At 47.5% G+C, this 26,361-nt stretch overlaps 2 protein-coding genes across 5 annotated transcripts in view; one reads left to right on the top strand and one right to left on the bottom strand.

The window, feature by feature from the left end:
- The window catches only part of Clstn3 (calsyntenin 3), a 32,212-nt gene extending 12,571 nt beyond the window's left edge, over positions 1–19,641 (bottom strand). Inside the window, exons 1-12 of the mRNA XM_076854107.1 lie at positions 19,578–19,641; positions 16,877–16,999; positions 16,250–16,445; positions 14,425–14,633; positions 14,016–14,165; positions 13,581–13,766; positions 12,852–13,133; positions 11,793–11,905; positions 7,480–7,642; positions 6,851–6,907; positions 5,878–6,035; positions 5,596–5,744 (exon numbers count right to left, since the gene is read on the bottom strand). Coding sequence (XP_076710222.1) covers positions 5,596–5,744; positions 5,878–6,035; positions 6,851–6,907; positions 7,480–7,642; positions 11,793–11,905; positions 12,852–13,133; positions 13,581–13,766; positions 14,016–14,165; positions 14,425–14,633; positions 16,250–16,445; positions 16,877–16,999; positions 19,578–19,641 — 1,850 coding nt within the window. The remainder of the gene's footprint in view (positions 1–5,595; positions 5,745–5,877; positions 6,036–6,850; positions 6,908–7,479; positions 7,643–11,792; positions 11,906–12,851; positions 13,134–13,580; positions 13,767–14,015; positions 14,166–14,424; positions 14,634–16,249; positions 16,446–16,876; positions 17,000–19,577) is intronic.
- Positions 5,568–25,791, top strand: Rbp5 (retinol binding protein 5). 4 transcript variants are annotated; one of them, XM_076854106.1, is made up of 4 exons: positions 5,568–5,712; positions 21,899–22,077; positions 24,763–24,864; positions 25,297–25,791. In XM_076854106.1, the coding sequence occupies exons 1-4, from the start codon at positions 5,667–5,669 to the stop codon at positions 25,348–25,350; spliced, it is 381 nt and encodes a 126-aa protein (XP_076710221.1). In that variant the 5' UTR covers positions 5,568–5,666; the 3' UTR covers positions 25,351–25,791. The 4 variants fall into 4 exon arrangements, 2 of the variants coding, with proteins under 2 accessions (XP_076710221.1, XP_076710220.1); XM_076854105.1 differs by lacking the exon at positions 5,568–5,712 and adding an exon at positions 21,546–21,625; XR_013091196.1 differs by lacking the exons at positions 24,763–24,864; positions 25,297–25,791 and having other exon boundaries at positions 5,568–5,795; positions 21,899–21,985.
- The last annotated feature ends 570 nt before the right edge of the window (positions 25,792–26,361 follow it).

Raw genomic sequence — 26,361 nt, 5'->3', positions numbered from 1 at the left:
CTCAGTTGTTCCATTACAGCAGCACAGAATCAGCTAAGGAACTTAGTAACAGAAAAGTGGGGTACTGCTTAACCAATTCCTAAAAATATGGAAGCAGCTTTGGAACTAGCTAATGGGTGGAGGCTGAGACAGTTTTGAAGTCAATCCTGAAAAAAGGCCTTTATTGCTATGAATGGAGCATTAAGGGTGATTCTAGTGGGGGTTCAGAAAGAAGGACTACAGGGAAAGTATAGAACTTTTAGAGATTATTTAAGAGGACCTGATCAGAATGCTTGTAGGAGAGTAAAGCCTTTTGGATGAGATTTCAGACCGAAATGAGGACTATCTTACTAGAAACTGGAGTAAAGGTAATCCTTATAAATTGGCAAAGAATTTGACTGAGCTGTATTCATGCCTGAGGTTTTGTGGAAAGAAGAATTTAAGCAATGAACTGAAATATCTGGCAGGAGAAATACCTAAGTTAAATATTGAAAGAGTTGCGTAACTATTTTTAACCACACAGAGTAAAATGAGAAAAGAAAGAAATTGTTTAGAGATGAATTTATAATCTGGTGCAGTGGTGCACATCTATAATCCCAGCAACTCTGGAGGAGGAGGCAGGAAGATCGCAAGTTCAGGGTCAGCCTCCTCAACTTAGCAGGCCTCTGTTTCAAAATAAAAATTTTAAGTGGCTGGAGATGTAGCTCAGTAGTAAAGTGTCCCTGGGTTTGATCCCTAGTGCCAGAAAACAAATAAATAAAGATGGAATTTATAATCAAAAGGGAAAAAGAACTAAGGGATTTGAAGAATACACAGCCTGGCCAAGTAAATGCAAAAGTATGACCAAGTAACCCTCTGAAAAAGGAATTAGCATGAATAGAAAGAAATAAGGTAACCAGGTGCTATGGCATAAACCTGTAATCCCAGCAGCTCAGGAGGCTAAGGCAGGAGAATTTCAAGTTCAAAGCCAGTTTCAGCAACTTAGCAAGGCCTTAAGCAACTCAACAAGACCCTGTCTCTAAATAAAATATATTTTTTTAAAGGGCTGGGCATGTGGCTCAGTGGTTAAGTGTCCCTGGCGGGGGGGGGGGGGGGTGAGAAAAAAAAAAAAGTGTCCCTGGGTTCCATCCTTAGTACCAATAAATAAATAAATAAAAGAAAGAAGGTGCTAGGCATCAAGACAATGAGAGAATGTCCCCAAAGGCATTTCAGAGATCTTGAGGCAGCCCCCAAGTGAGCAACCCAGGGTACTCAAGAGAAATCATCACCCTCAGCTCTGTGCCACCACATGTCTTTGCTCCCCACATGTTGGTGCAGCACCTTGGCCGTGGCTCAGCCATCCCAGACACAGCTCAGACCACTTCTCTAAAGGGCACAAGCAATAAGTCTTGGTTGCATCCACATGGTGCTGACTTTGCAGGGGTTCAAAATGCAAGAGCTTCGGGGGCATGGCTTCCTTCGCCTATATGTCAAAGCATGTCCCAGACGGCAGGGAACTCAGGAAGCTATAAAGCCACTACAAAGAGCTAAGTGGAATTGCATCTCAACACCCCTACAAGGAGTCCCTACTAAGGTCATACCTAGTAAAGCCATGGAAATGAAATCACCATGGAGACCCCAGAATTACAGAGCTACCTGCCTCCAACACAACCTGGGAGAACACAGGCATGAAACTCCAAGCTGTAAGAGCTCCCCATGGGCTGGACCCAGCAAAGCCCTGGGAGTGGGACTACTCAAGGCCTTGGGAACTGAATCCCCACCCTAGTGTGTTCAGGAGGCAGCACATGGAGTCAAGAAACTATTCTGGATTCTTAAAGGTTTAATGTTGTTTGTCCTGTTTGCTTTTGGACTTGTTTGAACCAGTTACCCTTTTTCCTTCTTGTTACTCCCTTTTGGAATGGGAATGTCTATATTATGCTTGTCCCATCAGTGTATTTTGGAAATAGAAAACTTGTTTAATTTCACAGGTTCACAGATGGAAGGGAATTTGCTGCAAATGAATCATGCCTTGAATCTCACCCATCTCTGATTTAGATGAAACTCTGGACTTTAGACTCTAGAATTGGTACTGGAATGAGATAAGACTTTGGGGCTGTTGGGAAGGCATGAATATATTCTGCATGTGAGGAAAACAAATATGGGGGGCCAGAGACAGAATGCTATAGTTTGAACACGTCCTCCAAAACATATGTGTTGGAGACTTACTCCCCAAAGAAGCAGTGTCCAGAGGTGGGGCCTAATGGGAGGTCTTTAGGTCATGAGAGCTCCATTCTCATGAATGGATTAATGCTGATTATAAAAGGGTTTGAGGCTGTGAGTTTTATCTCTTGCTCGCTTGCTTGCCCTCCCACACACACACACAACTGTCCTTCCAACATGGAATGATGCAGCAAGGAGCCCTAGCCAGATGATGGCCCTTCAATCTTGGGCTTCCAAGCCTCTAAAACTATAAAAAAAAAAAAAAAAAAAAAAAAGAAGAAGAAGAAGAAGAAAGAAAGAAAGAAAGAAAGAAAGAAAGAAAGAAAGAAAGAAAAAACTCGATTCTTTATAAATTATCCAGTCTCAGGTATTTTGTTATAGCAGCACAAAATTAAGACATTCCCCTTTGAACAAGCAATCTTCACAAGGCAGTGTAGGGACTCCATATGCTTGTACTAATTGGAATGATTTTGCAGAGAGGTTGTAATTATCAGTATTACTGAGCATGCCCAGGTTGGCTGTTGGAGCCAAAATGAAAAAAGCATACTCTCAACAGGTATGATTAGCCCAGAGTCCCTGAAGTTACCAATGCCCAGAACTTACTGAGTTCCCATACCTGAAAAATAACTCCAGCAGGCATCTCCAATGCAGTGAGCAACCCTGTCGTACATTACTGCTCTGGGGCACCCAAATAAGAATAAGAGCCTGTCTCTGACCCAAAGGTACTCACAGTTTGGTTAAGAGATTAGATATGGCACACAAACCTTAGACCCAAATGGACCAAAGGGGGGAAAAACCAACAGAGGAAAGGGAATGGAGTAGGGCACTTGAAAAAGAAAGGTAGGAATAAGTCAGGAAAATTAGTTGAGCTAGCTTTAAAAGAAGGTTGGACTTTGCCAATGCAAAAGGTAGAGAGGATGGTGCACCGGAGCAGAGGGACATGAGGCAAGGAAGGCAAACCAGAGCCAGATGGCTCGGAGCCTTAAATGCCATGGTAAGAATTCAGTTTATAGCTTCATGTCATGGACAAAATGTCATTAATATCTTTTTCATCAGGAGAGCATGCTCATCAAAATTTGGATTTAAGATCACTTACCTAGCTTCAGGGTGCGGGGTGTACTAGAGCTAGTCAGTTAGGAGGCAATAGGCCAGGTGAGAGGTTAGGAGAGCTTCAGTGGGAGGGGTGAGAACAGAATGGGGAAAAGATAAAACAGATTGCAAACACCAGCACGCTAGATGACTCTGGAAACTCCACCTGACATGTGGAGGATAAAGACAGGGGGACCAAAGACGACTAAGGGGTTCCGAGCCTGGGTTATGTCAAGCACAGACGCCTTTAGAAACAGAAGTTAGGGGAGTAGCTACTTTTGGGCAATGATTAATTAAAGTTCATTTTTTCAGCACTAGCTCATTTGGGTAGAGGTGCTGGCAGATCATCTGGATAGAAGCTACAGAAAGCAGGTGTAAATTCTAAAGATATGGAAAGAAGACAAAGTTGGAGGAAAAGATCTGGTTTCCATCTGTTCCAGGGCTCAGGCCATGAATCGACAGGCCTCCTTAAGCAACAAAATTAAAAAAAAAAAAAAATTTAATCTTAGAGGAAAGTTGCATTTAAGTATTAACCAGTCATACAAATCTGGTTTTAAATGGACAGAGATCCAAGAACTGAATACTAGAAGTTAGGGAAATCACATGGGCAAGGATAAGCATATGCATCTAAGAAAGGGAGGCACTGCTATGCTCTGTCTCTCCCTGTTACACACACACACATACACAAATTTTTCTCCCTCAAGGGAAGTATAAGGATAGCACCAACCATGTGGTAGCCTTAGAAATGGAGAGAAAAGAGCTCTCATTCTTAACCTCAAGGCCCCTTCCCTCTCCTGAAGAATCAAAGTCGAGATCAAAGCCCTTGGCTAAGCCTCTATCCTAGACATGAAAGAGGTGGAAGGAATTCAAATAAGACAGTCAACAAGAAGGATGTCAATTCTTCCCCCTGTGCTTGCAGAGCTCCACCCTGGATCAAAAAGACAGCCCTCCCTTCTGATATGGCTCCTGAGCACAGTGAAGGGAATGGGACAATTCCTTGGTCTCTGATGGATTAAGCCCTTCATAATCAGATGGCAGCTCTTAACAAACTAGAGTGCTGACTAGGGCATGGTGGGGTGCACACTCAGCTCTCTCATCTGTGCCACGTGACCCGTAACCTTCTCCTTCCATGACCACACCATGGACCAGCAGCCCAATTCCCCAAAGTCATTGACTCTGCCTTCTCTCTACAGCTCTAATTGTGAAGCCTGTTATAATCTTGCCCAGTCACTGCAGAATACAGAGCCCTCTCCCCTCCAGCCCCTACCAACATAAGGATACCTCAGAGATGTTGATCTTCAGATAGCTTATGGAGAAGTTGAGGGGCAGCTGTGAGAACACAGGAGTCCTGACTCCTAAATCCACACACTAAATGGCAGTATCTCCCCAAAACTGCCCCATAGACCATAAGGGGTAAAAACGCCTTCATATAATAGTCAATATTTACAGAAGGCACTCTGCTAGGCTCTACTAGGCATTTGATCTGGGATATATCATTTCATTCTCATAACAATTCCATGAATTAGATTCTATTAATATCCCCACTTTATAATGTCTGTCAAATGCTAAAAAGCTAGTAACAAACCCAGTGTCCTTAACTATTATGTTTTCATTGCCTCTCAATCTTCATTTTCAAATTCCTAATAAGTACTTAAATCTTTAAATAATCTAATTCATTTAAGAAGTTCAAAATAATTTACTTATAATTCAGAGGTCAGCAAAATTTTTCAATAAAGTACCAAATACTAAATATTCTCTTAGTTTTTAATCATATAGTCTCAATTCCAACTACACAGCAGTACCATCCTATTGTGAAATCAGCCATGGAAAATATGTCAATAAATGGGTATGGCTGTGTTCCAATAAAACTTTATTACAAAACAGACAACAGACCAGATTTGACCTGGGTCCACAGGTTGCCAACCCTTAGCTTGGATCAACCTGTTTGACTTTGCAAGAGCTCAGTGAAGCAACTAGAGCTCACTATTTGCCCAAGGTCATCCAGTCAATTAGTGTTGAGTCATGATTAATGTCAGGTCCCCAGCTCCCAGTCTTCTTGCTCCTACTTAATGCATCTGCATAAAGGTATGGAGAAGAACAAAACCTCAAAATCCCGAGAGTGTGGCTTAGTGGAAAGAATAATGAATAGGTTGTGAATCTAGACCAGACTCTTTTACCAACACTACTATATGACCTTCAGCAGACCAAATGTCCTCTGGGGAGGTGGGGGCAGAGAGGGAGGTACTAACTCTAGGTGACGTCTTAGGCCCAGGAGCGGAGAACTCTCTGACTACGCTCCATGATTTGCCCCGCCCACCCAACACTCACTTGACAGCAGTGGTGAGGCGCAGGGGCCTGACGCCGGGCGTGGCAAAGCGCAGAGTGTTCATGTAAGCCACATGCTGCAGGGCATGGTTGAAGGTCTCCACATCATCCCCCTCCAGGGTGAGCAGGGACTGCGAGGGGTTCACGTGGACCTGGGCCCCAGACACAGACACAGCTGAGAGCGGGACCAGGAGGCAGGAGAGGTAGGGAGCAAAGGTAGAGAGGTGGGCAAGGGGAGGGGCAGGGGCATGCCGGGAAGGAAAGGGTCGGGGGAAGGGGCTATACCTTCATGCCTTTGCCCAGGCTCTCGAAATCCCTATAGTCCAGCCCCTCCCGACATGCATAGAGGCACTCGATGACCTCGCGGCTCTCCAGGCGACCTGAGCGCACGCTGAAACCAGCCAGGTAGCCATGGAAGTAGTGGTGGATCGGCAAGGGGTCTCCTAGGGCAGGAACACAGGAGCAGGCCGGGCAGTGAGAGGAGGAAAGAAGAGGAGGGAATCAGGACAGGGGCTGAGAGAAAGGGGAAAGAGAGTGAACAGAAGACTTGAGGAAGAAGATGAAAAGGAGAAATATGGAAATGGAAAAGAAGGAAAGAAAAGAAATGAGGAGAGAGGAGTGCAGATAAGGGGCAGGATGGAGAAGGGAGAGAGATGAAAGAAAAGACAGGAGGGGAGTGCGGCTCCGTGGTAGAGCTTGCCTAGCATGTGCCTGGCCCTGGGTTCCATCCCCAGCACCACAAGTATGAAAGCAGGAGGAAGCTGGGGGAAAGAAGGGTAAAAAATAGAAGCAACTGGAAACGAGAAAAGCTTCTGAGAAGGAGAGAGAGAGAGAAGGAAACCAGGAGGAGGGGGTGGCTGGTGGAAAAACCGAAAGGAGAGAGGGAGACTGCAAGAGACGGTGTGTTTACAGTGGCATGCAAGGAGACCAGGAGGGATGTGTGTGAACTTCACAGATGCCCAGCTCTTCCCCTTCTGCATGTCTGACTCCTGCCACTCCTTTCTGCCATGCGAAAAACCAGCAAGAGAAACCCTTTCCTACATTCTGTGGGCAGGAAAAAACAGAATCCAGGCAGGCTACATCCAGCTTCATTGCTCCAGGGAGACCCTGCCTTGCTGAATTTCTCTGCGGCTCTGCCCCCTGGTGGCCGTCAAGCAGCAACTAGACAGGCTGGACAGGACTTGGGTGGAAAAGGGAACAGAGATCCGAAAGCTAAAATGAGAACTCGCTGGACCTCCTGTTCATACACACGGAGTACCTTGGGTGGTGTCTGTGCTGTTGTCTCCTCCCTTTTCCTTCTCTTTGTTCTTCTCCTCTGAGGACAAAAAAAAAAAAAAAAAAAAAAAAGAAGTGACAGTGAGCTTAGGTTGTGAAGAGATTGATGAGAAGAATGAGAGTCTTCCTCTTCTTTTGTCATGTCTCAATTTCAGGCCTCTGTTATAGACCATCCCCCAAATACATTGCTGGGGAAACACAAGGGTCTTGGTCAGACACACATGTGTGCCCTCAGAAGAAAAAAAGAAAAGGAAGAAATGGCTTAGGAGTTAGAAGATTGATGAGGCTCTGAGGGGTAATGCCCTCCAGCAGGGGCATGGAAATCACTGTCAGTTCAATGGAACAAAGTGGGAACTGGCTGAAGTCACAAAAAGAGAGATTCTGGAGACACTCAGAAGGAAATTCCACCGAGTCAGAGGTAATGACCCATGGAACTAGAGGCGATGTGGAGGTCAAGATCTCCTCCAGCAGAGACCATTAAGAGTCATCCTGCCCAATGGCAAGGAGATGCAGGAAATGGCCGTAGCTGCAGTGTCAGGCTGCTCTCTTGCTCCTCACCAGCCTATGCTCCCTCACCAACCCTAAACCACTGAGATGATCAGAGGGACCTACCAGTCCAGCAGGCACCAATCATGAGTGCAGGCTCCCTTCGCGGTGGGTGGATGAGGCCATTGTCATGAATGAGAGCAGGGTCGAAGGAGATGCCATCAGCATAGAGAGTGACTGTGGGGAATTCCAGGTTCAGAGCATAGTGGTGCCACTCATCGTCACAGACCTGGGGGAGCAGGGTGAGGGCAGGAACCTCTCAGTTACTTCCTTTTCAGGGAACTAACCTCAAGAACCACCTCATCTTCTGAGGAGGACAGTCCAGTATGTTCTTAGTTTTACCAACAGGGCTGCCTTCCCAGCCTTCCCTTCTGTCAAGGAATAATATTGACCAAAATCTTATCAGGTAGCCAACATAGTATGGAAAATTCCACTAAGTCAAGTAAATCTTTAAAACTACAGCGAGTGAAATACCGTGAGGACTAAGCTGGCCTTTGTTGGCTTTGAAGATGCAGGAAGAGGTCACACCAGGGAACGCAGGAAGCCTATAGGAACTGGAAAAGTCAGGGAAATGACTTTTTCCCGACATCCTCCAGAAAGAAGGCTCTGCTGACACTTGATTCTTTGCCTAGGGAGACTCTGTCAGATTTCTGACTCATGGAACAGTAAGATGATTATCTTACTGTTTGTGGTTTTGGGGGGGTACTGGGGATTGAACTCAGGGGCACTCAACCCCTGATCTACATCCCCATCCCATCTTGTATTTTATTTAGAGACAAGGTCTCACTGAGTTGCTTAGTGCCTCGCCATTGCTGAGGCTGGCTTTGAACTTGTGATCCTCCTGCCTCAGCCTCCGGAGCCAATGGGATTAAATCCTGTGCCACCACACCTGGCTCAATTTGTGTTTTCCTAAACTACTAAGTTTGTAGTAATTTGTTACAACAGCAACAAGTAACCGATAAAATTTCAGTGAAGTGCAGTTAAATATATATGCATAGAGTCAGAGTCCCAGAGGCTGAGGCAGGAGGAGCTCTCCTGAGCCCAGGAGTCAAGGCCAGCCTGACCACACAGGGAAATCTCATCTCAAAATACTATAAATATAAAACTATGTTGTGAATAAATTTTTCCAGAAAATATGTATGTGTGTATGTACGGCGCTAGAATCTCTAGGGTAGTTTCTAACCCGACAGGAACTGCCGAGACCAATACTGCTCTCCTTTGCATTTTCTCCTAGTGTCAGTCAGCTGCAGATGAGGATGGCAGAGGAAGAGCAGAGAGTTCTCTGCCTTATCAACTTCCAAAGTTCAGGTTCCCTCAAGGCTCAGACCTAGGATCTCTCCCTCTTCCCAGGATTTACCTTGTCTATTCCCCATGGGTACAGTACCATGTTTATGCTGATAATTCCCCAGTCTTCATCCCCATCCTAGGGTCTCCATTTGGATGTCTCGCAGTTCTCTGAACGTAAAGTGGAGGATGGAAGTCCATGCCCCTTCCCCATTCCCTCAGTTTTCCCCAGGTGGTAAAACTGGTTGCCCAAGTGGTAGCCTAGGAGACAGCTTCAACTTTCTTTTCCCTCACCCTCCCATCCAGTCCATTAGCAGCTACTGTGGATCTCAGGTCCAAACAGAACAGACAGCTGTGGATTCCTGTGCTGGTCTCTATATCTCCATTATCATGTGCCAGTCAACTCCCCAGCCCCTTTGTGGGGACTGTTTGTTCACTCTCTCTCCAGTATAATCCTCCCACCATTGCCAAAGGGATCTTGTTGAAATGTAAATCTGATCAGGTGACATTCCTCCTTTAAATCCTTCAAAAAAGTCCTCCTATCTCTCACAGGACAAAATCTACACTAACCCCAGTGGATGAAGTCTACTGTACAACCTGATTATTGCCCGTCTCTCTAGTCTTTCCCTCTTGTTCACTGTGCCCCAGCCTCACTCGTCTTGCTTCCAAGCTTGGAAAATGCTCACCTCTTTTCTGCCTCAAGACCTTTGTATCTGCTCCCCCCACTACCTGGAATACTTCCTATTATCTTCTCAAGTCAGCTAGTTCTCCTCTAGCATCAAACTAAAATTTCCCCTCAGTCAGGCCTTCTCTAGACATCCGATCTAAGTTCCTCACACTTATCTTCCCCTACATTCTATCCCAGGTCCTTGTCTGTTAATTTTACAGCATCTATCATAATTGATGGGTTTTTATGGCTTTAGATTTGTGGGTTTTGTTTGTTTGGTGCTGAGGATTAAATCCAGCCCCTTCGGCGTTCTAAGTTCATACATACCCTATCGCTGAGCTAACACAGCCCCATTTGGTTTTTAAAAACCTATCTTCTTAAGGGTCTAGGGGTATGGCTCAGTGGTAGATCACTTGCTCAGTATGCACAAGGCCCTGGGTTCCATCCCTAGCACTGCAAAATAAGAACAAACAAATGTATCCTCCCAACCAAGTGTAAATTCAGTGAAGTCAAAGATTTAGTTCCATTTTCTATTCCATTATATCCCCAGAATCCAGCAGAATAACAAGAACTTAAATGACATTTAATTGATTTTTTTTTTTGTTTGTTTGTTTTGTTTGTTTTTGTTTTGTGGTGCTGGGGATTGAATCAGGGTCTTGTGCTTGCAAGGCAAGCCACTCTACCAACCCTGCTATATCCCCAGCCCTAATTGGTTTTTTTTTTAAATATCTTAATTTTTAGTTTTTTCGGTGGACACAATATATTTATTTTATTTTTATGTGGTGCTGAGGATCGAACTCAGCGCCCCACACATGCCAGGCGAGTGCGCTACCGGCTACCACTTGAGCCACATCCCCAGCCCCATAATTGATATATTTTTTTTAATTGAGTACCAGGGATTGAACTCAGGGATTCTTGACCATTGAGCCACATCCCCAGTCCTATTTTGTATTTTATTTAGAGACAGGGTCTCACTGAGTTGCTTTAGTGCCTCACTGTTGCTGAGGCTGGCTTTGAATTCGAGATCCTTCTGCCTCAGCCTCCCAAGCCTTAGGATTACAGACGTGTGCCACCATGCCTAGCTTAATTGATTTTTTTTAAATGATTACATGATTATATCTGAATACTGATTACTTTTTTAAAAATGCTTTTTATTTTCTGAATTTTCCACAATGGGCATACCCATATTTTTTATTTTTATTTTATTTTTTATGTGATGCTGAGGATCAAATCCAGTGCCTCATGCGTTCTAGGCAAGCGCTTTACTACTGAGCCACAACCCCAGCCCCTTAATTGATGTTTTAATAAGTGAGAGTAAATTAAAGAAGAATTGGAAGGGCAAAGTAGACTATTAGCAATGTGGGGGAAAGATCAAAAAATAGCAATGGCAGACTGTCTTTAAAAGAGTGCCACCAACAGCGAAGCTTTTGCACATGCCCTGAATTATCCAGTTTGTAAATTTTCTAGGCCTTTATTTCTCTTCTCTCTCTCTTATTTTCTGCTTTTTTTAAAAGCCGTGTGCTTATTCAGGCACTCTATTGTGGCTTGCAAGAAAAATAGAAGATGGCAACTCAAATTAGTTTTCACTGGTCCTTATGTTCAACTTGGAGAAAAAACTAAGTAAAGAAAAAGCTATGGGGCTGAGGATGTAGCTGAGTTGGTAGAGTGCCTGCCTTGCATGCACTAAGGCTCTGGGTTCAATCCCCAGCACCACAAGAGAGAAAAAAAAAAAAAAAAAAAGCTACAATTGTTGGCTCAAGAGAGGATTTAAATTTTTTGTTCACTTTTATTAATTCCTCATAATTCTGGACAAAAAAGTGAGAATTACCATGTATGGAGTGCTTTTTAATCTATAAAGTTCTGTTATATCATCTAATCCAACAACAACCCTGGAATATAGAATTTTTTTTTTTTTTTTTGTCGTTGATGGACCTTTATTTTATTTACTTGTATGTGGGGCTGAGAATCAAACCCAGTGCTTCACACATGCTAGGCAAGCTCTATAGAATTCTTTTTATCTCTGTATAATAGACTTACAAAAGTTTAGACATATTAATCAAGATTTGATAGCCAGCAAGTACCCCAACAGGGCTCAAAACTAATCTGTGTACTTTGGCATTATTTATTTTCTTGGTTGTAACTCTTGAGAGTCAGGGACATGTACTGCTAAGGTTCTACCTAAGAGAGATGAAATAAAACAATGGGGCAACCTTGGTGTTAGTAGTAACTTGTTGCCTATTTCCTTTGAATCTAGGAGTTCTTTCCTAAGGCACAAGCCTTGGAGAAGAACCTAGGAGTAGAATGATTGAAAGAGTGAAAGAGGGGGCATAGGGTAATCCAGAACATGCCAACCCCTCCAGGGGACCCTCTCTCCCTGAACATTAGTTACATCCACCTGGCCCTCCCAGGAGCTGGGCACCAGCCTCACCTGCTCCAACTTCCACAGGAACTTGACTGGGCGTGCGCTCTCAAGCAGGGGCCAGTAGAGGAAGGCAATTCTGCAGCCATGGACGGTCAGTGAGTAGTGAGAGAAGCCATCCTCTGAAGGTACAGAATGAGGAGAGGAGTCAAGACCAGAGGCAAGAACAGCAGTAGGAAGAAGATGCTGGATGCTGTTGATCCTCTCATATGCTCTCATTTCGCCCCTCTCTAGTGTCCTCTCCACAATTCCCCCTCTCCCCACCCATACTCCAGTCCAAGTGATGACTAGAGCTTCTCAAGCACTGGTTGGGGAACACTGGCCAACTGCTCCTACCCCTGGTCCAGCTCTTCACTGGTCCTTTGATTAATACACACATCATGGGTGACAACCCTTTTCAGATCAGGAAAAATGAGCCCAGAGAAGTGGCTAGAAAAAAAAGAGTGGGGCTGGGGATGTGGCTCAAGCGGTAGTGCGCTGGCCTGGCATGTGTGCGGCCTGGGTTCGATCCTCAGCACCACATGCAAACAAAGATGTTGTGTCTGCCGAAAACTAAAAAATAAATAAATAAATAAATATTTAAAAAAAAAAAAAAAAAAGAGTGGATCAAGGCTAAGAATCCCTAGGGGGCTGTGCCACTGCAGATGAGGAAGAGGGGTACTTAGCCTTAGAGTCACTTAGCCTTAGAGGAGGAGAAGGATGGCATGAGGATAAAGAGAAAGAAATGGGCACACCATTACCCAAACTTTTCCATTGCAATGGCTCATGGGAGTAGAGATGGGGGCAGTCAACTATCGGGGATGCAGAGGGATTGATCGAGTAACTACAAATGAGAATGGCAGTGGTCACGAGGAGTCCCATGACACTCAGAGCAGTAGAATCTCAGCATGCCATGTTGGGGATAAATCACAGAATTTCAGCAAATGTGAAAGCTAGCACTTTTATCAAAGCGTGTCATAAAGGAAGAGAGAGGGGGTGGCCTATCCACAGTCAAACACTGGACAGTGACAGATTGAGGACAAGAAGCTAGTCTCTCACTCTCAGTCCCATGCTCTGAGGAAGGCTCACCATTCTGGACTGTGTTACACACAATGGTTTCCTCTTCTTTCTTGCCCTTGTTGGGAGTTATACCATGCTTCATCCAGAAGGACAGGGTAAAGTGGTCACTGAGGCCATCCTGGGGCCCGGAGCCCAGGCCAGCTGTGCCACCCAGGGGCACCTGCACAGCTTGGGTGCCGTTGAACCAGTAGATAAGGCTGCTGTCTTGGCTGTAGTGCACCGAGAGTCCCGCCGTCCAGTTGGCATTGGGGCCTGGCATAGGCAAGAGATCCACCTCCCCAGTGGCAGCACCTGCAGGGGCCCCAGGAGGTACAAGTGTTAGATAAGGGACAGCAGATAAGGAAACTGGAAGGAAGCAGGGAAAGAGGGACTGATGGGAAAAGATTTCCCACAACCAGTCTCACTCCCTCTTGTGAACTTTGAAAGACAAGAGAGGAATGGACCTTTCTTCTGGGGATAGCTCTCCAATTAACTCAACCCAGCCTCCACCTCTTCATCTCTCCCTACCATTGTTCTATAATATATCTGGTGACTAGTGCAACCATTATAATCTTTGCCAAAGACATGGCTACTACCCTTAGCCCACAAGAGCTAACTCCATACCACAACTCCCGTGGGAATATCCACATGCAAATGGCCAGAGGAAACATAAGGGGATTCTTCGGAAAGCAACAGAGGAGGTGCAGATGGTTGGGAAAGGACAGGCCTGAGGACTGCTGGGGGAGGGGGCACACGCACCACACAGTTTCCGCAGTGCCCGCTCTGAATAATTGTCTCGGTCACAGCCCTTGGCCACATGGCTGGTCTGCAGCTCTATGGTAGCCTGAATGTTCCAGAGTGGTTCATCACAGGTCTCCAGGCGGATACCAGGGAACAAAGCCAAGCTCCCAGCGCCTGGTGCATATTCAATCCTTTTGTTCCAGCCTGCATGACAGACACAAAGAGAGCAGTGGAGAGAGAGAAGGTAAGGCAGCCTCTCCTACCCACTCCCCTCCCGCCATATCTACTAAATAATCTCAGGCTTTTAGGAAAATGGCTTGGCTGGAGTACATGTCTGGCTGCAAATAGGTCCCCCAACCCCTAGCCTAGTCCCCTTAGATGTAAGAGGGACAAAAAAGAGAAGCTAAGGTGAAAGAAAATTCACAAGACAGGTCACAGAGCTGAGCACCTCACCTTGCCAGCTGGGTTTACAGGTGGGCTTCACCTGGATCTCCACCTCAGCATCATCTGCTGCCCGCTTCTTCCCACAGTCATAAGCTGTCACTGTAAACTTGTAGAGCTTCTCACCACTGTATTGCAGCTTCTCTGTGTTCTCAATGTTCCCTGGGGCACAGGAGTGGGGGAGGACAAATAGGGTTAGGAGCACTACAGAAAGCCCAGGAGGGCAAGGGGAAGTTAAGGCAGCAGCTGCATTTATCAGCAGAAAGTAGAAAAAAGGAGCCCCATGAAAATGGCTCCACATTTTGGAAGAAGGATGCAGTGAGGGTTCAGGGGGCAGAAGTAGAGAGCACAGTGCTGGGTTGTCCTGAGGGACGTGGGTGCACAGGACTGGGCAGCTGGGGCACAGGGAGCGTGGACTCACCATCATTGTCAATGAGGAAGGGGGTGTTGGGTGTGAGGATCTCATAGTAGCAGATCTGGCTATACTGGGGGGAGCAGTCACCATCGATGGCTTCCACCCGCAGGATGCGATCATACAGCTTCCCCTCCGTCACTGCAGCACGGTACAGACGCTCCACAAACACTGGGGCAAACTCGTTCACATCGTTGACCCGCACGTGCACCGTTGCCCTGCATGCACCAGAGTGGGAGGAGAGACAAGGAAGTATTAGCCAGTCTCTGTACGCTAAGCAAGGTACAAGCAGAAATCCAAATGGGGAGTCGGAGCTGAAGGGAGCCAGTCTATCCCTGAGACTGCTCACCCCTGCCCCAAAGAGCACAGGGCTATGCCAAAATCATGCCAGAGATAGGGACACAGAAGGAAGAGGGCCCAAGGAAAGGGTAGCTGAAGTGAAGGATAAGGAACACCAGGAGTGAAGCTGGATGACTTCTGTACAAAATTCTATGGGTTAGGTTGCCATGACCAGAGGTGGCTCAAGCCCAGCAGGTCCTTCCTTCACAGCAGTCAGATTCAATGGGATAATCAAGACACAGTGAAAAGCTGGGCATGGTGGCACGTGCCTGTAATCCCAGCGGCTCTGGAGGCTGAGACAGGAGGATTGCAAGTTCAAAAGCTAGCTTCAGCAATGGTGAGGTGCTAAGCAATTCAGTGAGAACCTGTCTCTAAATAAAATGCAAAATAGGGCTGGGGATGTGGCACAGTGGTTGAGTGCCCGAGTTCAATCCCTGGTACCGGAAAAAAAAAAAAAAAAGCACAGTAAAAGCCAAATTAAAACCAGCCAAAAGAAGAGAAGTGGCATTTGTACAAGTTATAAATCAGCTGGGTACAATGGCAAATGCCTATAATCCCAGTGACTAGGGAGTCTGAGGCAGGAGGATCACAAGTTCAAGGCCATCCTCTCAGCAAGTTAGCAAGACCCCCAGCAATTTAGTGAGACCCTGTCTCAAAAAATGAAAAGGACTCAGTGGTAAAGCACCCCTGGGTTCAACCCGCAGTACCAAAATAAAAAACAAAAGTCGTAAGTCACCTGACATATCTACATAGTACATGTGAGCCATGGACTGCCTTCCCGCATGTGCATGAAATGTGTGTGTCAGCCGTGGCCCCTCTTCACTCATGCGCTTACCTGGGCAAGCAGAGCTGGGTCTAGGTCCTACAAGCTGAGCCCTGCCCTCCTCAGGATCCAGACCCAGAGGAAAAGGTCCTATCTCTAAATGGGAAACTAAGTCACAAAGAGCATTTTATCTCTAATACCTCTTAGTGGCCCAGGAATCCTGACTGCTGCTCTTTCTCCTATTCTCAAATGAGAAGTGAACTGGAAACAGATGTAGCTATCTGGGACCCAAACCTCTTTACCGCTCTAAATACCCCCTGCCCCTTCCTCTCACCTAAGGCTGTCTGTGTATTATGAATTGTGTGCATGGCACACACTGCAAAAAAAACTGGAGGGGGCAGTTGAAAGGGACTTTAATGTTTGCTAAATGTGTTCATTCTCTTCACCTTGTTCTCTTCCTCTTCACAAACCACCTCCATTGATCCTCACAGCAACTCCCCTCCATTTTACAGATAAGAAAAAGCATGTCCAAAAAAGCTAAACTGTCCAAGTTCATAAGAGGCAAAAGAATTTTATCCCAGTAAACTCTGCCATACTGATGGGCCTTAGACCTTTTGAATAGTGGGGGTTGGGGTAGACTTTCAATGAGTCATGGATAGAGGATGGTGAGGGGCTTGGGAGCAGGAAGGGGGTCCCCACAGCACATGGGGTGGGGGACAAGGCCTTCCTCACTTGTGGGACTTCTTGGTGTTGGCGCCGTCAGGACCCTCGCCACAGTCATAGGCTTGGATGGTGAAGGTGTGCTCCTTCTGGGCCTCACAGTCCACCGGCTCTTTGGCCCGAATCAGCCCTTCTCCTGTCGCCTTGTCCAAGATCACAGCCTCAAACGGCACCCCAGATCCATGGAGCCGGAAGCCACAGATCTCACCTGGCCAAGTGGGGAAGAGACGGGGTGAGGCTCCTGCCCTACCTGGTACTTCTTGCTGCCCTCAGCCTCCCCACCTGAGACACACTGACACATCAGGTGGATCCAGTACCATCTGTCCTCCCAAACTCCTGGGAAAGCATCAGTGATCAGACATACAACTCCAATCCCAGCTTCTCCAAGCGGCCACCTCTCAGAGCCACCAGGCCTGAGTTCTGGCAAAATTGGAATGTGCTTAACCCCTGCCTGTCCATGACCTACTCTGGCACCCTTTACTCCATCTCCGTCTTCAGTGGAGCCCATGCCCCTCCTTGAGCCCACTTCCACTTTCCCCAGACCTCCTCCCCACTTTCTTCCCTCCCTCCCTTGCGCTCTGCTCTCCCACCCACTTTTCTCTGTCCTGCCCCTGCATTGCCATCCCCAGCCCCAATTACCTGCATAGCGCAGGGGGGCGTCCTTATCCAAGGCAAAAAGCGGTGGGTTCAGTAGGACAGTGTTATCATTCTCCATGACGATGCCCTGGTACTCCGCCTCAATCCATGGCTTGTGCTTGTTGGCTGGTCCCACCCCAGGGAGAGGAGAGGAAACACCTGTGAGTAGGACCACCATTCCCACCCAAACCCTTCCCATCCCAGCAACTCACACTGCAGTATCATCGCCCTCTCCTTCCCTGCTGGAGGACCTTACAAAAGGGAGGACTAAAGACAAGAAATCAACTATAGAAGTCAGAAGGTCTGTGGGAGATCAGAGCCTTCTCCCATGGCAAGTTGGACTGTTTCCATGGCAACTGCCTGCCCTGGGGGAAGGGGGTCACTATCTCCCCTGGGAACCATAGTTAGAGATGGAGAATCTTCTTTAGGGACCTCCTATGTTTAGAGGATGGAGACTGGGGACTCGGGAAGCAATAGTGAGCCCTCAGAAGGTCCTGGAAAGGGAAGGGATAAATTACAGGCAGAGTTAAGACTAGAAAGAGAAAATCTAGAAGTTTCCTAACATCCTGATTGTTTATCCTCCCACACACACTCCAAACCCCATTTCTATCCTGATCCCTTCATTCTGCACTTTTCCCAGTCAGACCCCAACCTCAGGCCACTCTCTCAGAGCAGAGGAAGAAGAGAAAGGAAAGAAGAGAAGATATATAGGACAGAGGGAGGGGGACAGAGAGGGGCAGGGATGGAGCAGAGGAATCAATGCCAAATGACAGGACCAGCAGAGCTGACATCCTAAGGGATTATGGAGGTGGCCTAGAAAAATGCCAAATCCCCTCCCTGTTTCCCATCCCCACACCCAAGAGAACATTTACAACCAGCACATCTCTATGTCCTCTATAAGGCCTCCAAACCCCACACTCCCTGGACCCCACTTTTTCTTGCTGTGGTGGGGATCAAACCAGGGTCTTGTTCTTGCTAGGCAAACACTGTACCACCGAGCTACTTCTCTAGCCCAGACTCAACTTTTTATACAGACCCATGATTTAATCCCAATTCTTGTCTACCCCAGCCCACTTTCTTTCATCCACCAGCCAATTCAGGATAAATGTGAGATTCAGCCAGACTCACTTCTCCCCATCTCCTACCAGGCTCAGCTAAATCACATCTCCTTCGCAGGACCAATCTCCCACTGGCCTGGCAAGGAGCTGTGGGGAAACCGAAGCATGTTCCTTGAGCTCAGCATGTTCCCTTCCCCCTCTCCCTCACCCCCCATCCCCAACCTCCACAGCTTATTCTATCTAATCTTGTCAAGCAAACACCCAGGATTTAAAGGCCCATTCACTTTGGCATATTGGCTGGACACGTGTGTGGGAGGATGTGTCATCTGAGGGAAACTGAGTCACCAAAGGGCATCTCACCCCCAGTAATGTGGGTGAGCAAGAAATCCTGATTTCTACTCTCCCCTCCAACCACACCTCAACACACTTCCTGGTACCTGAATGCCTGCCCCTTTCTTGCTGATAACCACCATAACCCCCTTCCCTAATGGCTGAAGAGAAAGCCACAAGATGGTGCACTGAAGGCCGCACAGGAAGTGGCAGGAGGCTCAGAAGCCAGGCTGAGGTCCTGAAGAGAGAAAAGAGCAGATGGAAGGACTGAGGCATGGCAAGGGCAGGGCTGGGCACCCTCTCCAGACCTCACCCCTCCAATCCCGCATCTCCTCCTGGTCCCTGAGCCTCTGTTCCCCTGTTGCTCTCTTCTTGGTCACCTTCCGTCTCCCTTCCTTCCTTCCTTCCTTCCCTGTCACTCATTCTTAGGCTCCCTGACTCTTTGGCTGTGTGCCTCCTCTCTTCTCACTTTTCTTCCTGATTTTCCTTTCATTCCTCCCTTTCTTCTGCCTCTACCTTTACCCTTTTCCATCCCCTTCTTCTCCTCCTCCCACATCTCACCTCCCTCTCCTCCACCTCAGCTTTCCTTCTCACCACTCACTTGGCACCCCCACACACCCACTTCTGCCCTTCCCTGCCTTTCTCCCTTCCTTCCACCTACCTGAGCCCTCTGCCCCAACCCCTCCCTCCCACCCTCTCTCCATCCCTCTGACAGCCTCACCCAGCTGAATTTATCTGCTGTCTGCCAGAGAGGGCAGCTCTGGTAACCCACAGCCCAGCGGATGCAGGCACAGGGTAGGGATGCAGAGCAACACGCAAAAACATACGTGCTCGGAATTGCTGAGCTGCAACCAACAGTTTTTCCCCAGGATGGGATGGAAAGGAACCAGATGGATCTGCCACACACCCTTAGCGTGTGCACACCCCAGTGGGAAAGGAAAATCATTGAGATAAGTATACCACCCCTCGGGGCAAGTCTTTCTGAGACCTAAGATATCTACTAGTATGGAGAAATTGGGGGAGAGAGGAGAGAAGCAAGAGACCCCCCCTCAGACAGGAATGGTAACCAAATAGGAGCAGGATGACTGGCAAGAGAAGCACATGGGTAGAGATGGGTTAGAGAGGAAGATGTGGCTCTGGGAAGTAAGACGGAGGGGTAGGAAAGGGGTCTGAGAAAATGGATAAGAACAGGAATGGTCAGAGAGGAAGGGCCACCTGTCAGGTGCCAGAGAGTCTCAACACCTTCTTCCCACCCCACCCCCACATTGCTCTGCTTGATACCCTTCATTCAGAGCCCCCACCCCCACCTCACTCACCTTTGTTCCCAGAGCTGGGTGGGAGCAGAAAGGCCAGCAAGAGGGGCAGCAGCAGGAAGGTCATGGTGTGGGTGTGGGGCAGGGCCAGGCCAGGCGATCGCTGTCCCCTGGGAGACTCAAGTCTGCTAATTCCACCTCAGAGGAGAGATGTCGGGGCTCTCCACAGAGGGGAGGGCAGCAGGCAGTGACAGAAAGGAGCCCGCTGCCCACGCTAGTCCATAAAGCACACGCTGGCAGACCCCAGTCTCAGTGGCTGAGATGGGGGACTTGCAGTGGCTTCTTCTCTTCCCTCTTGAGCCCAGCGTCCTCACTCTCTCACTCCCACCCCATCCCCGCTACTGCAGGATGACGTCAGCACAGCCAGGCAAGGATTGATGAGGCTGCTGGCCAATCGCGTGACTGGGGGTGCCAGGTGCTGCAGGGGGGGAGGGAACCAATAGGACTGGGGAGCAGGGGCGGGAGAATGTGTTAGGGCTTTTTCCCGTGACTGCAATTTGGGGGAGCAGAGGAACTGCGGGGGCTGGGGAGGAAGCAGGAAAGCCATACAGGGGATGGGAGATAAGGGGGACATTGAGAGAAAGGAAAAGCTAGAAGCCAGGGATGGGGAAGGGAGACATCCACCGAGACCCGAGGTGGCCAGAAGGGGCGGTACCCACATCACCACACCCCCAACTCTGCATTAACCTCTTTTCACAGCACTTTCCATCAGCAAGTCCCTGCTGTGTGCTTCTGGGAACTGCTAAGTAAAATCTTCAGTCTGAACATGAGAAATCCTAGAAATTTTAAGTCCCAGTCCAGGTCTCTGTAGAAACCATAGGAGAGTCGTCAGGGTCATGAAAAGCTCCCTGGGACTGGAGCAAGAATGAGAGGTTTGTGCATGCCTCCCAACACTCACACCCCTGTTGGGACAGTTCGTCAGCAGCTTTTTGTACTGCCTACTCTCTCTACCTCCCTCTCCAAATTTCCCAACTTAAGCCATGATAGAACAGCCCAGGAGATTCTGAAGCCAGGGAATTTGGCAGGTTTGAGAGAGAAATGTGCAGTTGGGGGTGGAACATACAATAATTTAGGGGTCCTCTACACCATTATGCGAACACATTTGGTAAAAATAAGCTTTTCAACGGGGGGGGGGGGCGGGGTGGGGGGAGGGCGGTGTGGTATCATTGGCAACTCAAGACAGAAATTCTGGGTCTTAAGCCAAAGAGGATAAATTTCTTCAGAATAATCAGACAAATCCCTCCCACACCTGCTCCAGACCTTGAACTCAATACCCATGAGGATGCTGACCGCCAGTTTCTCTGCCACCCTCTCTACAACCTAACAGGACCAAGATCCTAGAATGCCAATTTGGGGTCCCAGTTCAGCCAACTGTCTGAGGGAGCTGTGAGACTAGGGCTCCAGGGCTTTCTCCACTGTGGCTCCTGGCCAGCTGGCTCTTTCCCTCCCTCCTCCCCCCATACCTTTCAATATCCCTGACTCAGTCTCAGGATCTCAGGATACTCCTAGAACTCATTTATCCCCATCTGACTGAGTCAGGGCAGCCATGGCTGCATCCTCTGGGGAAGGCTGCTCTCTCAGGATTCCAAGAAGGTTCCAAAGCCTGCTAGAAATGGGGTGGAAGCCAAAATGACTTTTGGAAAGGCTCAAGTTTTAGATGATTGACAGTCCCAAATCCTGCCCCAAGTTCCTTCCTCAGGAAAAGCTGAGCTCAGGCTCAATTTTGCCAAGTCCCAGACTTTCCATCAAGCTATAGACACCAGCCCCCAACTCGTCATGGGGGAGGGAAGGCTGGTAAAGACTCTTATTGCAACAGGGCCCAGCCCTATAAAACCCCTGGCCAGGGGACCTTTCCACCCTCCTGTGTATTTGTGGAGGACTGGCCAAAGTCTGTCAGCACTCTTTAGCCTCTTCACCCGCCTGCCTGTGTCTCCTGTATTCTCCTGAAATCTTGATCTCCGTTCTGACCAGTGGAACAATGCCTCCCAACCTCACTGGCTACTACCGCTTTGTCTCCCAGAAGAACTTGGAGGATTACCTGCAGGCCCTAAGTAATGACCTCACCTCCCATACCTCTTTCACTTTCCTTCTCTCTCCCTTGCTACTTCTAGGTCCCCCTAAGAAGGGGGCACACTGGGGTTGGATTTTGTGGAAAGGCTCTGTCAAGTGGCAGCTGACTTGAGATTCGTTTCCGACACCGGGTGGGTAAATCCCCAGTGCCAGACTCTACTAAGGGAGTGCTCAAAGCCACAGGCCGGGCGCTGCTACAGCAGGGGAGTACCTGGCTGGGTGGCAGGTACCTTGCTAAGACTTAACCCCCACAGACATCAACGTGGCCCTGCGGAAAATAGTGTTGCTGTTGAAGCCAGACAAGGAGATTGACCACCAGGGCGACCGCATAATAGTGAAGACGCTCAGCACCTTCCGCAACTATGTCATGGAATTTGAGGTGGGAGTTGAGTTTGAAGAGGACTTAAGGATCGTGGATGGACGAAAATGCCAGGTACTTTCTCTCGGGCTGAAGGGGGAGAGGAAGGACAAGCAGATGCCTCCTAATAATGTGAACCAAAACAAAGGGTCCTCTCTCAGACATCAGAGCCAGGGAAAATGACCACCACAGCAGGCCATGGGGTCCTAGGATACCAGGCTCTGGGACTAGAACACTCTGCTCCTTCCCTCATTCCGTCCTTCTTCCCTGCTCCCTCTTATCATCTCCCAGAGGAAAACAGAGCAAGCCACCCAAGGGTAAGCAAACATTTGTTCTATCCTGTGACACTGTGGGTCATCACAGTCTCTTCTCTATAACCCTAGTCTTCTGTGGCTTTCCCTACTTCTTCCAGGGTCTTTCTTGGTCCCCTTAGTTTCCTTATTTATCCCTTAAACTGGGGTTTTCCTCATAGTGTTTCATTCTTGACCTTCTTACCTGTACACCATCCATGGGCTAAATCACCTACACCCAAGCTTTCTGCTACCATCTATAAACTGTCCTTGACATTCATTTCCAGCCAGAGCCATCTCCTGAGATCCAGGGCGATGTTTTTAACTGCCTGCAAAACATTTCCATTTGTGTGCCTCAAGGTCAAACTCGAATTCATTATCTTCCTATCCAAACCTACTCCACTTTTATATTTACTTTCTCTGTTAATGGCAATAACCAGTCAATCAGGAGATGCAGTTGATGTCTCTTGTTTCCTTACTCCTATGCCCCCCAAACCCACAACCTCCACATCAAGAAGACTTTACAGGGTTGGGGCTGTAGCCCATGTGAGGCACTAGGTTCAATCCTTAGAACCACATAAAAAATAACAAATAAAATTCTGTCCATCTACAACTACAAAAAAATTGTTTTTAAAAATAAATCTTTATAACTTTTTTGCACTGTCCAATATAGTAGCTACTAATTACATATAACTTCTGCACACTAACATGGAAATAGACCAAGTATTGTGCCATGTGTGCAAAATACACACTGGATTTTAAAACAATATTAAAAAAATGTAAACATCTCAAAATACACACACACACACACACACACACATATTTATACCAGGGATTAAATACAGGAGTGCTTAACTACTGAGCTACATCCCCAGCCCTTTTTTGTATTTTATTTAGAGACGGGGCCTTGCTAAATTGCTGAGACTGGCTTCAAACTTCTGATCCTCCTGCCTCAGCCTCATGAATTGCTGAGATTACAGGCATGTACCACCATGCCCAGATTCAGAATATTTTTACTATTGATAACATGCTGAAATTATAACATTTTGAATATTTTAGATTAAATAAAATATTTTTAAATTTAAGTTAGCTGGGTATGGCCATGTACTCCTGCAATTCTGAGCAGGCCTACTGAAGAGGCTGAGGCAGATGGATCACAAATTCAAAGCCAGCCTGGGCACTTTAGCAAGACACTGTCTCAAAGTAAAACAAAAAGGCCTGGAGGTGTGGCTCAGTGATAAATCACTAGACTTGCATGCCTGAGGCCCTGGGTTTAATCCCCAGTTCTGCAGAAAGTAATTAATTAATTTTTCCTAATAAGTCTCACATAATTGATAATTGTTTTGCAAATGTGGCTTTTTTTTTTTTTTTTTTTTTTTTTAGTACTGGGGATTGAACTCCAGGGCACTAGACCACTGAGCACATTCCAAGCCCTTTTTAATATATTTTATTTAGAAACAGGGCCTCACTGAATTAGTTGCTTAGTGCCTCACTTTTGCTGAGGCTGGCCTTGAAGTCACAATCCTCCTGCCTCAGCCTCCTGAGCTGCTGGGATTACCGGTGTATGCCACCCATGCCTGGCATTAAATATGGCATTTTATTTCTGTTGTACATCATTCTTCTAAATGTGTCTCATCCATTCCCTCCTAGTCTTTCTCACTATCAGCACCTTAATTTTCTCACTGGATGCCCCAAATTAGTCCCCGATCTTAAACCCCCTCGAAGCCATTCTGTGTACTATAGTCACAGGATCCTCTAAAATGTAAAAATGACCATGTCTCTCCCTGACTAAACCCTTTGGTGCTGATCTATTACATTTCAGATAAAGCCCACACGTTTCACAGAGCAGACCAGCTCCTCATTGCTTTCCCATGTACGGAGTTAGGGCCCTTGAGAACTATCTGCCCTCCGTTCTTAATTCTATGCTATTTCTTTCCTTGGAAGAAATTTCCCATTACCTCTAATCTACTTAACTCCTAACTTCCTTGAAGATTTGCCTTTTCCCTCCCTCTTCCATCCTCAGGTAATAGATTCCTTGTTTAGCAGACCTATCCTCTGGGAAGGCTCCATAAATCTTGATGAAATGCCCAAGCCTACAGGGGATGATCCTTCAGTGCTAAGGACAGGTTAACTAAGAATGAGAAGAAAGGAGAGTACCTAGGAGTAACTCTCAACCAATCTTTCTTCTTTCTGAAAAGGTAAGTCAGTGGTATCCAGAGAACAAAGTTTCCATTCTTCATCACGCCCTCCCCAGTTTCACCCTAGTTATCCTCCTCCTCCCCTGCTCTCCACCAAAGGTTGCCATAGATAACTGTGAACCTCTCTGAAGGCTTTTAGGATCAGGGGGCTGAGTCCTGCTGAATCAGAGCATCTGTCTCAGAATGAAGGGACCAGAGAAAACAGAGTAAGTTGAGAAGTCTTTGGGTGTCCTTCCCCCCCAATTTTCCTTTATTCCTGCCTTCCCCTATAGACCATAGTAACCTGGGAGGAGGAGCAGCTGGTGTGTGTGCAGAAGGGGGAGGTCCCCAACCGGGGCTGGAGACACTGGCTGGAGGGAGAGAAGTTGCATCTGGTAAGTTGGCAGGGCGGGGGATGCTGGGAGAGGGACCTCCAGCAAGGATGCGTCCTCTTGTCCAAAACCAGAAAGTCTATTCCTCCACCCCAACCCACCCTCACTGTCTGCTCCAAGGAAGTAGGGTGGGGCACTTGTAAGAGTAGGGAAAAAAAGATACAGAGTGGCCAAGGTGGGTCCTGGCTAAAAATCAGATGAATACCCACAAATCATCACTGCAGATATGGAAACCACCATTTCATCCCCTGACCCGGCGACCTTCCTTCCTCTGGGGTGAAAAACTGAGGATTTGAAACAATGATACAATTCCCCATACATCAAATGCTTTAGCTGCTGTATCCTGAGGGATTAAGTGAGGTCAGGGACTGTGAGAAAGTCGGAGTCCCAGCTGGTGAGAACCCGCTCCTCTTCACTGTCCTCCTTTACCCCCAGGAACTGACTGCGAGGGATGCGGTGTGCAAGCAGGTCTTCAGGAAGGTCAGATAGCCAGAGAGGAGCCGAGGCCCTCCCGACAGCACCCATCCAAGCCCCTCTTGTTTGTGCCCTTTTCAAGCCCAGCTTGTGCCAGGTCAGCATCCCCATCTCGGCCACTATCCTCCCTGTGGGTCCCTCCTCACCCCATGTTAATCGGTAACCTGCAGCCCCCAGGTCAAAGTCTTCTTTCTCACACACTCCACTGCTCAATAATGACCCCGCTTCCAGTTCAAGGTCTGGCCTCCTGGATGGCAGAAGAAGGCAAAGGGGAAAGGACTCTTGAGAGTAACTTACCTCCATTCTATAGTTAATTTGGCCTCTTATTTTCCATCTAAGAAAAAAAAAAATCTAAACTTTGGGCATTCAAATGTTCTTGAAAATTCTATCCGGGTGGATCTTTTGGAAAACCGTGACTGGCTCAAGAGTTTAAATGTACTCCGTTGTTAGAGACTTCTTGTTTGTTTCTTTGTCTTTATTCTCAAGAAAGCCTCAAGTACTCAACAGAACCCAGTCAGAGGCATGGCCTCAACCACTCAGTCCCACGGATCCAGCTTACTGACATCTGAAGACATCCTGGCCATTTCCCCCCACATGTTGGGGAAAAGGGATGGGACCCGGTGAGACTTTTGGCCAGTGATGGGGAGTCTGGGAGCTTCCAAATAGTGCCCTGGCCTCTGTGTCTACTTTGGAAAAGACAGGCAGCAAGAAGGACTGGAAAGGGAAGCAGGGGCTAGGGTTGTGGCTCAAGTGGTAGAGCCTAGCACGCGTGAGGCCCTGGGTTCGATCCTCAGCACCACATAAAAATGAAATAAAGATATTGTGCCCACCTACAACTAAAAAATACATATTAAAAAAAAAGAAAAGGGAAACAGATGGAGGATGCAAGGCCAAGGGATAAAGAGATGAGGAAAACATGCAGGTGTGCAAGTAACAGTAGCAGAAGTGGCTGAAGCAATCTCTGCTTGAAGACCAGCAAACAAGGGAGAGAGCTGAAGACAGCAAGGCCCCTCCCCAAGGGTCCCC

Source organism: Callospermophilus lateralis, chromosome 4, assembly GCF_048772815.1.
Source record: "Callospermophilus lateralis isolate mCalLat2 chromosome 4, mCalLat2.hap1, whole genome shotgun sequence".
Taxonomy (NCBI): domain Eukaryota; kingdom Metazoa; phylum Chordata; class Mammalia; order Rodentia; family Sciuridae; genus Callospermophilus; species Callospermophilus lateralis.
The sequence above is the reverse complement of the archived record's forward strand: the minus strand, read 5'-3'. Positions and strand labels throughout refer to the sequence as shown.

Coding starts and splice junctions, on each gene's coding strand:
- Rbp5 (XM_076854105.1), top strand. CDS start 21,553: ATGCCTCCCAACCTCACTGGCTACTACCGCTTTGTCTCCCAGAAGAAC. Junction 22,078..24,762: donor TGGATGGACGAAAATGCCAG/GTACTTTCTCTC, acceptor CTTCCCCTATAG/ACCATAGTAACCTGGGAGGA. Junction 24,865..25,296: donor AGGGAGAGAAGTTGCATCTG/GTAAGTTGGCAG, acceptor CTTTACCCCCAG/GAACTGACTGCGAGGGATGC.